Here is an 18,952-nt window from a genome sequence, read left to right as displayed (position 1 = left end):
GCCGTGGCCAGGGGGAAGGGGGGACGAGCGGCCCCACCCCGCCCTCGCGCCCCGCAAAGGCGGGAAAGGCGCCGCGCAGGCGCGCGGGGAGGCTGGAGCGATGGCGCCGTACGTGTGGGAGCGGGGGAGTGTCCCGGCGTGGGGCTGAGGGAACGGGGGTGTTCGTGGGGGACAGGCACCCTGCGAGGCTGAGGGGTTAGGGTCACAGGGGTTTCTGCGAGTAGCACTGACGCCGGCGGTGGGTTGGGTGTCCTTGGGCAGCAGTATGGACGCGCAGGGTGTCTGCACTGGCAGAGGTTCAAGGGTGCATTAAACTCCAGGGGTGCTGGCAAGTGAATGAAGGGGTTGTTCGTGAGCCTGCTGCCAGCTTTCAGGTGCTAAGTGGGGAAAAAGCTGAAATTCGGCTGATTATGAGCAGCTGTGGTGCAAGTTGTCATCTGCTTGCTTGTGTTCCCCTTTAGTACAGAGGCGTCGAAGCAGGTGCAGCTTATGGAGGTGCTGAAGAAGGAAGTGAGGGCCATGCTGATAGCTGCCAAAGCGGGCTTGACGCCAGAGCAGCTGGAGGAGCAGTACATGGCCGTGGTCTGCAAACCTCTCCCTCTGCGTGACCTGGGCTTCCAGTCCACCTTGGAGCTGGTGACACAAATGCCTGAAGTTGTCCAAATCTGTTCTCTTAAGGATGGTGCTTTAATACTGAAAGGTGAGGTTTTGTTTCCAGATGGGTGGAGGAGTTGTTTGGAACCTCATAGTGGAGTGAAGCAATGTTGGCGTGTGCAGAACTGTATGTCACATATCTTTTAATCTGTTTCTCATACAACTCTGGTTAATTTTTTGTCTTTGATATTTCTTCTTGTATTTTGATCTGTCTTTTAACGCTTTTGTGCTCTTTCCCGCCTAAAAAAGTCATCCATGTTTCTAGTTATTTTTGTACACTTTTTCACTCTGCACTTGGTTTAGAAACTAACATAACAATTCCTTATGTATACACTAGAACTGGTATCACTTTTCCTGTAAATGCAGACTACAGCAGGAGCCAAAACCAGGGATGGGGCCTCTTGAGAGAAGGTGTGAAGCTTTCTGTACCTGACCCTATAGGAAGCTTAGCCTGTATCAAAGAACCTTTTTCATTTTCTTTTTCTTTGAGGAAGAGTTGTGACAACAAATGGCAGTTGCAAAGAGTTGATTGGGAAGGGTGAAATGGCTGGGGGCTTTTTGAGTGCTACAGTAACACAAGAAAAAGTTGTTTAGAAGCTTGGCAAAGACCTGGGCTGTTCTCCAGGGAGACCTTTGCTGGGCAGGGGGTGCTCTGTAGTGACAGTTTGCTGTGATTCTGCTTTCCCAGCAAAACTCTCAGCAGCTTGGTTTTTGTTTGTGATCCTGCATCCAAGAATCTGACCTGCCTTCCTGCCTGGTCTCAGTTCCTAGGGATGAGGGTGCAAACTGGTTGCTGGCTTTCAAAAATAGTTCAGTCCAGTTTGCAAAGGGCGAGGTTGCTGGAAATCAGCCATGGTTTAGTGTGATTGCTTTTGAAGGAGACAAGTGCTTCTGGAGGGGATGTGGAAAAAGAAGAAAAAAAGGAACGAAAGAGGAGCTTTGCCAGTGTAGAGCTTTTAATGGTTCATTGTTCTGGTTGTGTGTTTTATTTTTTTCCGTTGCAGCCATTGCAGATGACTCCACCAAAGGGATTGCCAAACTGGTTGCCAACCAGAAAGTAAAGACACGTAAGGCATCAAAGAAAACTGCTACAAAGGCAAATGCTACTTTTCCCACTAAGAACTCTAAGAATCCACAGAATTTCCAAACTCTGAGTGCTGGGACTTCTGTTCTGCCAGCAATGGTGAAGGCTGAGCTGCAGGACCTGCTGAGCTCCTCACCGCTCCTGCTGGCAGACTTGGACAAGGCCTTCCTCAGACGCTTTGGCCGGGCGTTCCAGTACAGGCAGTACGGATTTTTGTCCATGTTTGAAGTTCTCAGGAGCATGTCTGATTCCATTGTCGTTGAGCAGACAAAGGCAGGTTCCTTGCTGGTCCTGAGGAAGTACTTGGCAAGCAAGATAGAACAGCGAGAGGCATTTCAAGGTGAGGCTGAGGAAGAAGAGATGCCTCAAAATGAAGCTGAGGAGGAAGAGGAGCCTCAAGGTGAGGCTCAGGAAGAAGAGATGCTGCAAGGTGAGGTGGTGTGTTTAACTGAAAGCACTTAGCTCTTACAAGCTCTGTGGCCAAGCAACTGCCTTTCAAGTTTCTGTTGCTGCTGTAGAAGTCCTGATTCCCCTGGGGTTTGGCACAGAAGGGTTGTTGAGTGCTGCAGGAGCAGCTGTCACGAGACAGTTGTCTTGTAGCAGAGAATTTAACGGGAGGGTTTTTGCCACTGTTCTGTGGTGTGAGGTGAAAGAAGGGCTGATTAGCCCATTCAGAGTATGGACTTACTGAATGTGTGTGCAGGACTAGAATTTCTAGTCATTCCTGGTAATAAGTGAAAAAAACTGATTAATCTTCTCTATGTCTGCTCTGCAGGCTGGTAAAGCTTTTGCCATACACTTTTTGAGACTGAAGATTTAACACTGGCCTGAAAGGCATGGCTACAGTGTTCTACAAGACAGAACTGCAGATGCCTTCATCATTCCCATAAAACCTATCGGACAGGGTGGATAATCACATACAGTTCCTGCCAAATTCACAGCTTTTCCAGAGAAAATACATTTTAACATTATTCTAGCAATTGATTTTAACCTTCAGCTTGCTTACAAGAGCAAGTGGTTCTTGTTTTGTTTTCACTTACTGACACAGTAAATACTCATTAATGTGGTGGCTGTGAATGATACAAGTATTGAGGAAAACAGCACCAATGCTTTCAGACTTCCATATTTTTGTTTTCCCTTTCTGCTTAATGTGCAACACTGTATCAGTCCAACAAAGAATAACGGCCAAATTATGGTCTTTGCAGCAGCATCTGCAGCTGAGATGCCTCCTTTGGAACCCACCTGTGAGACAAAGAGGTGCTACCAGGCAGCAGTTCTGATGGATTCGGAGCCAGTGCAAACACAAGCAGTAGATTTGGGTGATCACCTCAAACAGGTAAGTGGCTGGACAAATGATCTTTAGATTTTTTTGTGTCGATTTCAAGGGGTGATACTCTTTTTACTATCGTTGTTTCTGTTGAGATTGCATTGTTGAGGCACTGCTGCTTCCTAACATTTTTGTACCTGTTTTAGATGTCTCTGGAGGCAAGCAGACTCGTAGTGACCTGATGGATAGCTTTATGTGCCATGCAAAGTCAGTCTTTTTCTGGTCTCCTTCTGGTCTTCAGGTCTATCAGATCATCCCAGGCCAGTTGAGTGTCATCTGGCTCACTTACAAGCGTGGTGATACCTTTTGGTAGAGTTACTTGTAACTGGACTTTGATAATTTTGTTGTGAGACCAGTTGTGTGAAATTTCCCCTGCTGCTGTTGACAGGGCTTCAGTGTCAACCAGTTGGACAGAGCTGGGGAATGTTCCTCAGTGACCTTGATTCCTGCAGTCTCAAGTCTGCTATTTGGTAGGAAATGATCATTATTTTGTTTTGTTTAGCAGTGTGGTTTTAGAAGGGGCTGGAGAATAGCAGTACAGAGACTTTGAACTGACAAATCTTTTTGGCAGAATTTGTTTGTCCCTCCTTTATTTTTTTTTTCTTTTGAGCATCTTTAGACCTTCTTTTTCTCAGGAAAATCCTCCTGCTTAGAGTTATTTCCTCCGCCAAGCTTGTGTTGTGGCTATACTCAGATGTACAATTGGAGCTTAGAAGTAGGGAAAGAATCCCAAGGGTTCTTCCTGACTTTGGTGTTTTGTGTACTAATGAGCTTGGAAGCCTGGAACTATGAGTTGAACTTTGTGTAATACCTGATAAGATTGTAGCACTTGAGAGATTTTTGGCAGCCTGTTCTGATCCTTTAAAGAAATTTTAGTTTGGTGTGATAAGGTCCACAGGGAATTTCCCTGGGTCAAACCACAAGTCTGTGTGAAGGCAATGAAAGAGGGGATATGGTCTAGGTAGCCCCAGATTTTTGTTCCTAGGTATTGCAGAAGGAACCCAATTAAAGATCCTGGCAAAAAAAAAAAGACTTGGGAGATGTTTGTACAACTCCTGTTTGTCATGAAACACAAGGTTTGCTGTTTTGTTTTAAAAAAGCTCTAAAGAGGAGGGTAGCAGTTTAGAATGTGTTTGTTTGGGTGTGCAATGGACATTTGTTCATCAGGATGCTGCAAGGTTGAGGGGAAAGATGCAACCTGATCCCTGCCCTGCTGCCAGGTATCCTGGAAGTGTTTTCAGGGTCAGGTGGGGCACAAGGGCTCAGTCTATCTGCTGAGCTCCAAGAAGGATAAAGAAGACAGAGCTGCTTCTCTCAGGAGCTTTTTCTTGCTGCCATGACAGAAGGAGAAGTATCACCCACACCACTCTTGGCAGCTGCCAGTCCAGCTTGGGGAAAGTAGTCAACCTCTCTTGCAAGTCATACCTCTTATAAAGCCTGATTTTACACTGTGAACTCTTGCTTTATCTTTTTAAAGCTTTGTTGCATTTTGTGAGCTTCTTTTCAAGTGCACATCCCCTACGTCTTTCAAAGAAGTGTCTCTTGTCACTAACAATATGTGAGCTAGCATATAAAGCTCATGTATGCCCTTAACACAAGTCTGATCTGAAGAGCTTTATCAGAGCAAAATTGTCCCTTAGAAATGCCACCATTCACAGGGACTACACAGAGGAAATTTGTGAAATTGTAAGGAGTTTTTAGAGGTGATGCTGCTGCTCAGGCCAGAATTCCCTCAGTTGCTCCTAGACTCAAAAATGTTAACTCACTGTATAATTCAAATGTTTTAGTCAAAATTTCTAACTCCAAAAAATTGAAGGGCATTAGGCTTTACTCAGTCTGCAGAAGGAGAGACCAGGAAAGTGGTCACAGCACCAAGCCTGCCAGAATTCAAGAAATATTTGGGCAATCCCCTCAGGCACATGGTGGGATTTTTGAGGTGGTCCTTTGCAGCTCTAGGAGCTGGACTTTGATGATTTTTGTGGGTGCTTTCTAACTCAGAATGTTCTATCATCTGCACCTTTACAAAGTGATTAAGAGAGCCACTATTGCAAAACCCCATTGTTTGCAGTTGAATTTAGAAATAAGCAACAGGGAGTGTGCTGGAATATGAATTGCCCACATCTTGCCTGTGATGTATGATGCAGTGATAATTTGTACTGTGTTCACAATGAATAAAATTGAAGTGTTTTTGATTTCAGTCATTGGAGAAGTGCTGTCTGCTGGCACAAAAGAAAGCTCTTGAGGCAGTGAAAGTAGCTGATGTTGGATTAAGGCTCCCATCTATACTACTTCAAGTGAAATAATGTTTTCAGCAGTTAGAATAATGAAAAATTGAAAGCTGTGTGAACAGTTCACTTGTACAAATTTGTCTGAAGTGAGAAAAGAATTTCTGAATTGTAGATTTTGACAGGTTTTGTCTTTGGGAAGTAGCTCTAGTGTGAAAGTGGGATGCATTCATGTCTTCTGTCACTTCAGAGTCATTTTCAGATAGTTTTGCTGGTTCAATCATGTAATTTTTCATGGTCATGGAATATAGAAATAATACCTTTTCGGAAAAATCCAGCAAAGAGGTTGGTTGTGTTTGGGGCTTGATTTTGTTCTGCTTTTTAGGCAGTATTCATTCACTATTTTCATCTAAATATGTGACCTGACTTCAATTCCTTGCAGGAATATGAGCAAGGTATTTTTGTTGCACCCCTCTTAACACTGGAGGGAAGAAGGAAAGAGTGTGAAAATGATTTTTTCTATCACAGGGAAAGTTTTCATCCAAGTTTACCCAATCTGTTGGGACTCTCTGATATTCAGTAATTCACAAGTCCCCAGGAAAGCAGAACTAGTTTTTAAATTAATGCAAAGGCCAATTATGTATGTTCAGTGCATGAGGAGACATCTGAGTGCCACCTCCCACTTATCCCCTTGTAGCATCAAGGTTTTGAGCAGTTTCCAGCGACTCCAGAAATCCCTCCAGATGCTGTTCAGGACAGAAGCCTTTGCAGTTTGCCACCTCTGAAGAGAAGGTGCTTGGTGGGAGTGATTGTGGAATGCGTCATCTCTCCTAGCCAGTTCTACATCCACATCTGCAGCACGGAAGCATCCTATAAACTGCAGGATCTGATGTTTGAGATGAGGTGGGAGCATGCTGTGGCAGTGCAGTGGGTGTTTGTGCTGAGGGAACAGGGCACCCAGCTCTTGCTGATGGTCACTGCTGGCTTCATGACTTGGTACAGAGATGCTGGTGCTGCCCTGCAACACTACTCAAAATGTCCATTCCTTTGAACTAACAAGTAGAAAGTGTGGTCACCAGCAGTTCCTGTGGTTTGTCTGTGTCCTAGCAGTCTGAACTTTGTAAGCCTGGAAGGGTTATGGAAAAGAGCTTGGAGGGTTCCTGTGTCTTGTCTGTGCAGCTGTTGCTAATGTGCTCAGTTAAGGCTTTTACGTCCACCTCCAACACTGCACCTGGGCCAGCACTGCAAAACCTGGTTCATGAGAAATGCTGATTATGTCAAGGTAATGGTAAAAAAGTAATTATTAGGATGACTATGTTTAGCCCCTGATTAATCCCTATTAATTAACTTTTTGTTGGACCCCAAGAGTATTGTTCAAATGTTGAAAGTTTGGGGTTACAATTTGATTCCCATTTCAGTTTTAAGTGTGGCAGAACAGAGATATAAAAGGTCTATTAAAACAACTCCTGAAAATTCATGTCACGAGGACTTTAAAGTCAGGATTCTTTTGATGCCCCATATATTTCTCCTTGTTCATCTCCTGCATCCTCCTAAGGCTGGTTTCTCACTGTGATCTTTTACAGACACGTTTACTCACATAAAGTTGCTTCTGATAAATACATCATGCCTGAGTCTGCAGTGCGGCCTGGACAGCTCTGCTGTGTCATGGTCTCCAAGTGGTGGTACCGTGTCATCATCCACCGTGTGATCAATGACCAGGAGGTAGAGGTATTCTGTGCAGACTATGGACACCTCCAGATTGTCCAGAAGTCTTGGCTGAGATTCCTCAAGTAAGTGAATTACACATTGGCAGCAGAACCACAGAACAGCTTGAGGTTGGATTAGGCTTCTGGAGGTCATTCTGTCCAAGCTCCCTGCTGAAGTGGGGCTGTCTAGAACAGGCTGCCTAGCACCATGCTGAGATGGGTTTTGAATGTTTCCAAGCATGAAGACTCAATGACCTCTCTGGGCAACCCATTCCAGTGCTTGGTCACTCTCCTGGCAAAAATGTCACTTTCCAGTTGGTCCACACTGTGCTGATGCATGGTGTTGTTCTTCCCCAAGTGTCAGACTTTGTTGAACTTTGTGAGGTTCCTGTCTGTACATTTCTCTATCCTGTCAAGATCTATCTGGGCGGCAACCTGACCCTCTAGGGCATCAGCCTCTCATGCCAGTTTTGTGTCGTCAGCAGACTGAGGGTAGACTCTCCCCCATCCCCCAGATTGATAATGAAGACATTGAGCAATACTAGACCCAGCACTGGCCCCTGGGGTACACTGCTAAATCCTGTGTCTGCCTTCACTCTTCAGTCTGTCCTCTTGCTGCTGTCTGTCACCTTGGGGCAAGCTCCGTAATGCTCCTTCCTGGGTTGCATGAATGGTTATACACATTATCCTGAAGGCACATCCCCCAAGTAGCACTTGTTTGCAATGTCAGAGGTACTTTTTTCTGCAGTTCAGCACATTTTCCATATTTGTCCCCCAGTTTACCTCTCCTCTTGCCTGGCTGTTGGCATTCTTTGGTTCAAAAGTCATGGCTCTCTGTAACTTTGTTTCCACAAGGGGTTTTGATGGGAAGATGCTTGGGCCAGGGAATGCATAAGAGACCAGTTGTTACTGCTGGCTTTGCTGTGGCTATTATCTGGATATGGAGTGTTTTCTGAAGTTGCTGTTGGGTTTTAGTCATGAGTACACAATCCAATGTATGCTTCTGCATTCCTAAACTGTTAGTAAAACCCATAAGGGGAGGATGTTCTGCTCTTCTGCTGATTTATCCCTGCTTTTGCTGTAATGGTTTTGCTTTGTATTTTAGGTGGCACTACTTGAAGCTGCCTGCTCAGGCCATCCCCTGTTCCTTGGCATGGGTAAAACCTGTGGAGGTAGGTGTCCACATGCAGTTTTGTTTATTGACATATGTAGAGGAGTTATCAAGTAGAGGCTGTCTATTTCTCCTGCCAAGGGCAAACATTTGAATGAAGTCAGGTCCTGTTGATTTTTACAGCAGAATTAGTGCTGTTACATTCAGCAGAGTGTGCTGGGTGAGTGTCTGCTCTACAAGCAATCACCCTTTCAGTGCTTTCCTTGCCATCAGAGCATTCTTGCTTATATTCTTGCAGAAACAGGTGGCTCCTGTTAAGCAGCTCAGCAAACTTGTTCCTTTCCCTGCCAGTAGTCCCCCAAGGTCTTTTTGAAGCCTTGGTAGCTCCAACCCTCTGTTTTAAAAACTTACTCTGTAACAGAGCTTTAAGTGAGTTGGCTTGATGCAGTTAGCACAGCAGAGTTATAGAGGTCATAAGAAATTTTCTCTGTGATGGGAAACTTCTTGGTCAAGAAGCCTGAGAAGTACAATCTCTGAAGGAAAGCATGTGAGCAGAGTTGTTGCCTGTGTGTCTTTAAAGATGTTGCTTTTAAAAATTATTTCCCCTGGGTTTTGAGGATTAATCACAGTTTTCTTTGTGGTAAGGCTTAGCAGCATCTTAATAACTTTTGATACTTTTCATGTTTGTGAAGTCTTGTGATTCCAGGAATTAAAAAAGAAACCCCAACAAACAGCTGTATTTTAGGCAATTGGGATAAAATCACTGGTGAATGCCATGGAACTATGTTTGGAAGTAGGTAGTTAGGGTGAAAGGGCATTCCCAGTGTAATGAGAATTGCAGGCTTTGGGGTAGTTAGATTTAGTTTCATGCTGGGAAGCTTGTCTGCCTGACTTTCCTGTATTTGTCACTAGCCTGGCCTAGCTCAGTTGGCTTTTGACAAGTGCCCGCCACAAGGAAAAGTCTCAGGTGGTGGATATTGGTCTGTTTATGGTGACTTTACATTGTCTCCTCTTCAGGGTACGTGGTCCAGTGCAGCAATTCTCCTGTTCAAGCATCTCTGTCGCTTCAAGGAACTTGTGGGCATCGTGGATGAATACGTGGATGGTGTTCTGAATCTCTTCCTATGTGACACATCCACCAAGGAGGATGTCTACTTCCACTCTGTCTTGAGGGACATGGGATATGCTGATATCTGTGGAGAAAACATCCCTTCCCAGGTCAGGAGGGAGGAAGGAGAAGGGAAAGATCCCTGCTTGGGTGCCTGTAACTGGAAAGATTCTTACCTTGAAGCAAGTGGTTTTGTGAAGACCAAAACTGGTATTCCCTGCTTTCCTGTAGCTTTTCATTTTGTGACTGCATCCCCGAGTGTCTAAGCTCTCTCTGTGTAGAGAGCTTGCTTTTTGGTTAAGGTGGAATCTGATGGTACAGCAGAGATGTTCTGTTTAGTAGAACAAACTGTTTTCAGCCTGTCTTCTAGCAATGGATTAAAAGTTGCTATGGAAATGGTTTTGGTTTACAAACTGTCATATTTTGTCAGTGCTGGATGGCATAACCATGGTAATTGCCTATTGTCACGCCAATTGTAAGCCAGATCATTTGTGCTTTAGGCTTATCTGTGGCGTTGTTTGCATGTCTCAGCTCAGTTCCAGTGTGGATTATGCAAGCTCTTGGAAAGGTACTGCCATGATTTTATATTTCAGCAGAAAGCTGAGTTTTACAGCCTGAAGTTCTTCTATTTGTTTTATTCAGCAGATGCAGAATGCATGTTTTGGCAGGATTAGATCCTGTGATGGTATCTTTGTATGTGTGGGCCCAATTCTGGGGGAGAGGGGCACTGCTGAGAAATTTTGCTGCTGGCAGAAGAGGAGTTGATTTTCTTAATATGGCCATTTGTGCAAGAATTTGGAGCTAACTCTTGGGTGTTGTGCACCTTCATCCATTTGCTGACCTGTTAGAGATTTGCTGCATCCTTTTATTCTCTGTGGTAGTTACAATGTAGAGGTTTTTTACTGTTCTGGCATGGTTTTTATTTGTTCTAGGAATTTGAGGAACTGAATCCTTCAGCCTTGTATGTTCAGCCCAGTGGAAAGCAGGGAAATGCTGAAGTGGTGGAGCCAGACCTTTGCTTGCAGCAGGAATCTCGAGATGCAGACAGTGGAACAGCAACCTTGAAGCTGAATGGGGCTGAGGTGTGACCAGGTGAGAGTTTGGCACAGCTGTCATTCCATGAAATCAGCTCCAGGGCTCAGCAGATGTGTCTTGTTTTAGTCCAGTGGAAGTTTTCTGTGGAGTTGGTTTTCTGCTTTTATAAAAAGCAAGCAGAAACAAAATATGAAAACTATTATTTATATAGACCATAAATACCTTTCTAGCTGCCTGTTCTGTGATCCCTTTGGAGACTTCAGAGAGTCTTTGTGCTCTCTGTAACCTCCCATGTGTGCACCATAATTTTTCAGTTTGAGAGTGGACTCTGAGAACTCAGAGCAGTGCCAGATTGTTGTGATCAGTTTGACTTGGCACTTCCATGGTTTTGCACCCCTGGGAGCCAGGAAGTGTGTGTTTTCCTCTTAGATCTCTGGGGTTTGGCAAAGGAAGTGTAATAATTCAGGGTACTAGTCTGTAAATGCAGGGAAAGACCACAAGTGCTAGTGGTAAATATTTGCAGTAAAGGGTCTTGCTCATCCTAAACTGACCTGAAAGGAAGTGATTTGCAGTCCTGGTTGTTTTTGGGGATAAGGTTCTGTACAACCACAGGTTTGTTAACAAAATAAGGGTGAATGTAAAGCATATGTGTATGTTTTACATCTAGGGTTTCAGAGCGTGTTCAAAGAGAAGCCCTTGGCTATTTAACAGTTTGATCAACTGCTGAACAGAGATCTTAAGCAGGGAGGAAACCCCAGGTCTTGAGTGCAGTCTAGGGTACTTCCATTAGAAACACCAGGAGCACTTGTCTACAGGTGATTCTCTCCCCTTTTCTGGTTATTTAAATGGTAGGATTTTTCATGAGACGTTTTACTACAGGGAGCAAAGCACCTTTCAAGCCAATGTCAATGCCAAGCCAATGCTGAAGTGTTCAGCAGTCGGCCTGCTCTGGGGCTGTTTCTGACACTGCTCTGAAAGAAGAGTAAAAGCAAGTCTAATGCTAGTAACTGTAAAGTAGTAATTTCCTCTAGTTTTTTTTTCTAGCCAACTTAGGTTGCTGTTCTAGAGAAACTCTGTGTAAGCTGTGTGTCTTGGATATTAATGTCCTTGCTCTGTCAATTTATCAAATGAACTGAAAGACACAAACCATCATATTGTATGTGTTTGGAAGAAGGTAATGGGGGGGGAGAGTGGAAATCTTGAGTTTGTGTTTCAAATGCAGGAATCTGGAGAGTTCCTTACCTAGTTGACTAAAGCAAGATTCATAAATATCAGATATAGGTGATGATTTGAAGACTAGTGGAATGCAAATGCATCCTGTCCCTCAGTGAGAATGGTGTGGGTGGCAAGAAGAGATAAAAATAATCTTTTAGCCTTGTCCTAACACTCAGATTTTTTCCTGCATGTTAGGCAGGGGTGTTCAGTGGGCTGCTGGTATCCAGCTGAGTAGTTGGCTAATTGGACTCCAGTGATGTCTGTCTTGGCATCCTGTCAGCACTGAATTCCTGCTGCCCAGCCATACTTGCTGCTGCAGGAGTCACAGTCCCCTAGTGCCCTGACAACTGAAGCAGCCTAGAGAGCAAATACCCAGTTTTTGAACAGCTGTGGTTGAATTGCTGCTTGTCTGTCATTTCACTAGTTTTCTCCTCCATACTGAGTTAAAAAATACAAACATCAGCTCTCGTCTCTGGCTGAGACATGAGTGAACATCCCTGAAATGGAAATTTAATTTGAATTCTTAAGCAAAAATGCAGAGGGGTTTCCTCTGACTCAGCTCCTGCCTCCTTGCAGAAACTCCCTCTGTCATTGCCATCATTGATTCTGCGTGGGGCTGCTGAGAGATGAGACAGCTGTTAATTCTTTGCTAAGATAGGGTGCCTTGTGTATTGTAATAATCTATTGCTCCTTCCAGCTTGCTGTGGAGAAAAAGTTGCCCTTTGGCCCGGGGAACTGGGGGATTATTGTTGTATTGTTGTGTGATCTGGTTTTTTAATTATCCATTTGCTGACTTTCCACTTCTTTGTAAATTTTGAGAGATAATTAAGATCAGGGCAGCTAATGAGCTGAATGTGCATTAATTGCACCCTCTCAATTTTTTTTTTTTTCCTTCATTAGCAGCCATCTCATTCTCTTGGAGAGTCCTCAGTGCCTGCTGTCTTAGTCAAGTCAGTGAAGACCTTTACACCTCCTTTATTTACTCCAGGCAACCAGCAGAAATCAGACAAGATGACCCAGATCAGATAAAAAGTTTTTCCAGCAGGGCCCAACTTTATGAAGCTGTACATCCCAGTGTTGGACTCATGGCAGCACCATTCATGCTCTGCCCCCTTGACAGAATGAACAGATTAATCAGTCCAACTTGGCTGGCAGAAAGTTGAGCAGCCTGTTACTGTGCTGTGAGTTTTGCAGCCCCTCTTGGGTATCCTAAGGCTGGTGCTGCTGGAACAGATGGAAATGTTGGTGTTTCTGTGGGCTGGAGATGCCACAATAATAAATAGCTGGATGCAATGTATCGGGTTGACCTTTGTGCAGCAAAATGGATTTCTAGTTGTTGAATGGGAACAAAATGAATTGAGGGTTAGTTCTCTCCTTGTTGGGTTTTGTTCTCTTTTCTAGACTTTCTGCTGCTTGCATGCAGAAGTATTTTTTCTCCACTTCAGTGTTCATTTCATACTGAACTTCCCAGTCTCTCAACCATAGGGAACTAAAGCATTTTGTAAACCCTGTGAGTTCCCTGTGTGGGGTGCTTGTCTTCCGTCTTCCAAATGATGGAAGAATTTACAACACCCATACAAGAGTTACTCCATTTACAAGGTGGATTAAGTGACTTGCCAAAGGCAATGGCTGTTTATGCCTTGGAACTTTTCTCTCTAGAGTTCCCTAGACAAAACCTACTGAATTCACATCTGATTTCCCACCTCTGGGGAAGTGGAGATGGAGCAGCAGGAGGAGAGGGACAGGGGTCTTTGCATTATACCATGTCAGACTCATCAAACAGGTGTGCAGTAGCAAGTCTTTCCATGACCTGGTCAGGTCCAGGCAAAAGGGATTTCAGTCTAAACTGGAGCTCTTGGATTTGCTTGTGTAGATTTGATCTTTCTTTTCTGTGTTCCTTTATGCAGATGAAGGAAACATGAAGACCAACTCCTTCCCAGGAGTCTCGTGGTTGGCCTCTGCCATGCTCTGGCATTTGTGACCAAGGGCCACCTCAGGAACTGTGTCCCTCCTGCCCTCCTCTGCAGTGTTGGCAGCTGCATGATTGGCCACTTCATATGCCTTCTTCCAGTGGCTGCCCAGCCTGAGAAGGAAGGTGTGATAGGAGGGGAGAAGCTGGAGCTGCTGCCAAGGAAGACTGGAGCAGCACAGGCTCTCTGTATGACCCTGCTGTTGGGTTTTTTTTTTGTTCAGAAATGTTTAATCCCTTGAAAAAGCCTGGAGTGTGATATCTCAGGTGTGCCCAGCATGTGTGACAAATGTTAGTTTTACTTTCAGGAGAGTAGTTTGGTTTTGTTGTACCAGTGGCATACTGAGTTACTGCTCTTTAATATAATGGTTCAGGAGAACATCCAAGTGTCACATTGCGTTATGTATCCTTTAAGTTTAAGAGAGGGAAATTGGCTGCCCATCCCTCCTTCCTTCAGTGCATGAGCTGTTTTGACATTGTGTGGGGAGGTAATTTTGGTTTTTAATACAGTGGATGCTCTACACACTCCTTGCTGTGAGGAGAGCCAAAGAAACCTCCTTCCCCAGGAAGAAGAGGCTGTGATTTGTTGGATGTCGCGTGTACAAAGTGTCAGGAATCTCATCTTAAAGATACGGAATAAAATCTGTAAGGAATCCAGTGAGAAAGAGCCTGCAGCTTGACCGTGTTTATGTAGCTCCTTGCCTGTGGCAAGTGACCCTAATGGGTGTTAATGCAGAGAAAAGCTGTGAAAACAGAAATGCCCTGGTTAGGAATGCTGCCATCCAGCTGCTTTTCTGGTACCTGGAGTGTTCCTCACATCTTCAGGGGCTTCAAAGGCCATTCTGTGCCCACCTGCAACCATAACCATACCAGAGGTATCTTCCTCTGCAAACCACCAAGAAAAGCTGAATTATACTAGCAGTAATACTGGAATGGGTAAAAGCCCAGCATAAGACATTTGTGGATTGGACTAGTTGATCTTTAAAGCTCTCTTCCAACCCAAACCATTGTATTATTCTTTCACTTTTTTTTTTTTTTTTTTTTTTTTTTTTTTAATTTCAGCATTTAAGTGGGGTTTGGGATGTGAAACAGCTAAAAACCAAAAATCTGGGGCTGGTTACAAAGCAGCTGCTGGGAAAGCTAATGAAAGAGATGGAAGGAGAAAGCTGAGGAGCGGGAGCTATCCAACCCTGTGGGGAGCTTCAGAGGTTTCCTGGCTTCTCTGCTGCCACATTTGGATTTTGGGGCACTCACTGCACATTTTTGTCATTCATCAATCACTGAGCTTGCTCAGAGCTCACCCTCTGCTGCAGAACCCCCTTTTGGTTTCAGTGACGTGACATCTGGGGGCCACGGTGAGGTGTTCTTAGAAGATCCTCAGATCCTCTTTTTACTCGGGCTGCCCTGGCAGTGCCAAGCGCCTCCTGCAAACTGACATCAGCAAACTGGGGTGGTGAGTTTTGTTTCACAGGGAAAAGGGCCGGTGTTGGTGATCAGGGGCCTGTGGCCCTCAGTGGGCTGATGCCCCCTAAAGGCAGTGGCCAAATGGTGCAGGATGTCTCCCAGAGCCAACCTGCCACCTCCCTGTTACGCGTTGTGAAGGCTGCCCTAGAACAGACTAGATGGAGCTAAAGAATAAGGTAGGGATTTATTAAGAGACCTCAATGGATCCACCTTGGGCAGCACAACCCAAATGGCCACAAAAATACACAGTTGGTCACGGGGTCTCTCACTTTTATAAGTTCTGGTCCATTTGCATATTTGAGCTAATTGTCCAATTCCAGCTTTAGCCCATGAAGTTCCATCTTTCTTGTTTTTCTCTCTTCAGACCACGTTGTTTATGTTCTTGGGCCTGAGATCTGGATCTTTTGTCCTTGGGTCTCCAGCTGGAGAAGGAATTGTTTTGTCTCCCTGCTCTGTGAAGAGAGCTCACCATCCCCTCATATGAAGCTCAGACCCACACACTAAAGCAGCACAGAATGTGAAAAATATAAAAGCTAAAACCCGAGGCTGGGTTGCAGCAGGGGCCCGAACGTGGAAGAGCTGTCAGTGTGTCCCTGCTGCTGCTGGGTCACTGCTAGGTGGCAGCCGAGGCCAGCGCTCAGCAGCTCAGCTCCCTGCAGCGTCAAACTCCGGGAGCCTGGGAGGGCAAGGGAGGTGAGCAGCTGAAGAACATCCCGCTCAGTGGTCAGGTCCCCGTGCCCAGCAGGAGCTGACTCTGTCCTGCTCCCTGACTGGGGTGCGGCAGGCCCACAGACTGCCTGGGCATGCAACTGGGAGCTTTGGGGATGGGTCCCACTGCTGTCTCAGGAAATTGAGACTGGGGAGATGCTATAGGGTCTGCAAGGTGCTGTGTGGATACTGGGAGCTTACATGGGTGCAGAAAGGTAGCAGCAAATTTGTGGGAGGGAGCCAGCAAGTGTTAAACAGTATCCCTGTGATATGGGAACTCCCAAACCTGCCAGTTTTGAGTATGGAGGGAGCATATTCTGGGCACATCACTCTTTTTGCACCCTGGTTACCTGTTGAAGGTGGGCTACAGGGCCTTGCTGGTATTCCATGTACGTTTTCTCATGCTGATCAGGATTTCTTTTTTCTTTGAGGTTTTGCCATTCACGTGTGTCTGCTAGTGCTTGGTTAGTTTTCCATGCACTTTCAGTCAAGATAAAAGGTGAAGAACTGAACCTTAACCCTGAGCCTGGACCCCCTCCCCCCACCCCCACCCCAGCACCGGAGGGACAGAAAACACACCTGGAGCTGCTCCCTGCTCTGTGTGATCTGAGCTGCTCTTCCCAGCTCTGTGATGGCATCTCCCTTCCCAGAGCAGTTCAGCTCACATTCCTCATGCCCAGCAGGTCCCTGTTTGTACATTTGTTGCCTAAGGCAGTGGAAAAAAGGCAAAGATGCCTCAGGGACTGGAAAGTGATGCTGTATTCATATCCTTGCTCTTGGGCACTGCTGTGTGCCAGTGCCAGGTGGTGTGAAAGGAGGGGTAGCTGTGCCTGGCACTGGGATCAACCTTGACAATTTTTGGGGAACCCAGACCCACAGAGGTGTCTGATGGAAGAACGAGGGTGCTCTGCTCTGCAACAGCCCTGTCCCTGTAGGTGTCATGTCCCTCCTGGAGGGATCTGGAGACATCCCCCTTCTTCCTCCTTGTGGAGCACCTCCATGGGGCACTGGGGAGCCTGGTGTGGATGTCCCTCATCCCAGGGTGTGCATGTGAAGGGGTCTTGCTCCTCCAAAGGAGCTTGGGATGGGCCTGCTTTCCCCTCCTTTGCCCCTGGTTTCCCCCTTCCCCATAGCTGTGCTGCCAGCAGAGGTGATCGACTCGGAGTCCCTGGGGAGAGGATCAAAATGTTTAGAGGAAATTAAAAATTGAAAGGCAACGTAGCTCTGCAGGTCTCCCTAAAAGCTGGAGTTAAGCCAAACACCAGCAAGATGTGTGCTCCGGGGATTTGCTAGTGGACTCGGGGATGGGAGAGTCTGGGGTCAGCCCTGGAAGGTGGATGGGGCCATGGACTAGGTGGCTCTTCCCCTGCTGGGCAGGTGGGAAGCAGGAACTGGAAACGTGGTGTTCCTGTGGCTGGGGCCACACATGTGAGAGCAGAGCCACACCTGGACCACCTCAAGAAGGACTCGGGTACCCCTGGCACACGGGTGGCTCTGGGAAGGGTCAGGAGCGGTACTTCAGGCAGGGATTTTGTTTTGGAGGTGTGTTTATGGAAGAGTTTCTCCTGGCTGCCTGGCCACAGTGGTAATTGGGTACTTTGAGTTTTAAACAGGATGTCAGGAAGGATTTGCCTGGCGAGGAGGATGGGAAGCGACAGCTCGCTTTGGATGAGCAAAGTGCAGCAGAGGTGGCCAAACACCTCTGTTCCTCCCTCCCTCCCTCCCTCCCGGCACTGCAGCCAGGCAGGAGCGGAGCTCGGGGTTCCCAGGCTGCCCTCCAGGGACACGGGTGGTCCTGGGCTGGTCCTGCAGTGGTCGCTGTGGCTATGTCACTTCAGTGAGGGTGACATTTTCCAAATCGATGCCTCAGTGCATCCCTCCCCACCCCTCTGCACTTTTGAGTCAAGCCATGCTTTGCAACGTGGGGTTCAGTTGAGAAAATCATTTGGGCTTGAAAACCAAAACTGAGTGCTTCTGACCCTAAAAGTGTTTGTGACTTTATTTTTAGATGGGGTTTTTTGAGATGGAAATTGAATCTTTTCCTTGTTTGGGGAGGATAAAAGTGCATTCAACCCTGCATCAGATTGTTTCACTTGACCCACAAGTAAATGCTTTTATTTCCTCTGACCTGGAAGGCTTTCTTTTTCTTTCCATTTGGCAAGAAAAAGGGAAAAGCCAAATCTTGGTACAGGTCACTGCAAAATAAGGTCTGGAGCTGGAACTTTTCAACCTAAGCATTGCCAAGACCCATCAGCTCTTCCTGCCAGTCCCTGGAGTGGCTCCTTTTTTCTTGCAGCAAAAGGCCCTGGTTTTGCCTTGCATTTTGACAAAATGACTGCCAGGCAGGAGAGCAGCCTCTGGCTGCTGGATTTCGGATGCGCAGAGATGGGGACGGTGCTTGTGCCTTGCTGGCCTTTTGGAACACATCCCTGGGATGGCTCATGCAAGCTGGCCACCAGTGCATCTCTGCAAAGGCCCCTTTGGGTGGCTTCAGGGGAAATGCCAAGGGATTCCTGCTGGTGGGAAGGAATGTGAAGGAAACATGGGAAAGCAATTCTGCTGGAGCATCCCTCGGTGGGAAATGGGTCAGTGCTGCCTTTTGGTTGGACCAGGGCTGTCCTCTGGGGCTTGGTGCTGGCTGCAAGGATTGATGCACACCCTGTCCCACAGAAACAGGGCTGTCGTTGTCCTCCTGAGCACCCCTTGCATCCAGGTGAGGTCTCCTATTTTCTCTCTATCTTGGACCTAGCTGCTCAGGTGTTGTTTCCAGTGTCAGTGGCACCACTCCAAGCACAGCATTCAAAGGAGAGGGAGAAAGGAGGGAGCTCCTTGTGGAATGCTTTGACCTTGCAGGCAGCAAAAAGAAGGGGGGCAGATGGTGTGGCCTGTTCTACATCCAAAGTTTAGGACCACTTTGAATTGGGACTGCTGCTGGTGAAACTCCTTCCTGGTGCTGCTGCAGGAGGGAAGATTGGCTCCTTTCTACTGACAATGAGTTGGCAGGGCAAGTGAAGAGAGCTTGGGATGGACGAGGTTCCCCCTGGCCCCTGCTGCCCTCACCCTGTGTGAGCGGGCTCCTCATCCCCTCCCTGCTGCCAGGAGTCTTCTTTTCTGATTCAACTCTTCCAGGGCAGAAGCTGATTGCAGAGGGGTTGCGATCTCACTTGTGCTTTTAATCCCACTGCTGTCAAGCTTCATTAGGAGGTTTGGCATCATCTCGCTACCTCTGGGGCTGGGCCGCCGTTTGCCCAGCCTGAAATGAGGACAAGTCTGGGCTACGCTGGAGCGAGCAGGGGCTGGGGAGGCAGGGATGCTTTAGGGGCCGTGGCTGCCCCCACTGCTCTCC

The 18,952-nt window shown here is 46.6% G+C and overlaps 1 protein-coding gene across 6 annotated transcripts; it reads left to right on the top strand.

Moving 5' to 3' along the window:
* Window positions 1-96: 96 nt before the first annotated feature.
* Window positions 97-14,099, top strand: TDRD5 (tudor domain containing 5). 6 transcript variants are annotated; one of them, XR_008432464.1, is made up of 11 exons: window positions 97-108; window positions 462-700; window positions 1,659-2,168; window positions 2,944-3,074; window positions 5,988-6,193; window positions 6,874-7,080; window positions 8,102-8,168; window positions 9,125-9,325; window positions 10,148-10,307; window positions 10,918-11,065; window positions 12,369-12,524. XR_008432464.1 is itself a non-coding variant. In XM_053951133.1 (10 exons), the coding sequence occupies exons 1-9, from the start codon at window positions 101-103 to the stop codon at window positions 10,301-10,303; spliced, it is 1,722 nt and encodes a 573-aa protein (XP_053807108.1). In that variant the 5' UTR covers window positions 97-100; the 3' UTR covers window positions 10,304-10,307; window positions 13,373-14,099. The 6 variants fall into 6 exon arrangements, 4 of the variants coding, with proteins under 4 accessions (XP_053807108.1, XP_053807105.1, XP_053807107.1 ...); XR_008432463.1 differs by having other exon boundaries at window positions 12,366-12,524; XM_053951133.1 differs by lacking the exons at window positions 10,918-11,065; window positions 12,369-12,524 and adding an exon at window positions 13,373-14,099 and having other exon boundaries at window positions 2,947-3,074.
* Window positions 14,100-18,952: the final 4,853 nt, after the last annotated feature.

Source organism: Vidua chalybeata, chromosome 9 (genome assembly GCF_026979565.1).
Source record: "Vidua chalybeata isolate OUT-0048 chromosome 9, bVidCha1 merged haplotype, whole genome shotgun sequence".
Classification (NCBI taxonomy): Eukaryota; Metazoa; Chordata; class Aves; order Passeriformes; family Viduidae; genus Vidua; species Vidua chalybeata.
Note: the sequence above shows the minus strand (reverse complement) of the source record. Positions and strands in the feature narration are given on the sequence as shown.

Bases quoted from the DNA above. Each gene is read 5' to 3' on its own strand.
- TDRD5 (XM_053951130.1), top strand. The intron at 2,169-2,943 runs GTGAGGTGGTGT...TGGTCTTTGCAG, and splicing joins GGAAGAAGAGATGCTGCAAG to CAGCATCTGCAGCTGAGATG. The intron at 9,326-10,147 runs GTCAGGAGGGAG...TATTTGTTCTAG, and splicing joins GAGAAAACATCCCTTCCCAG to GAATTTGAGGAACTGAATCC.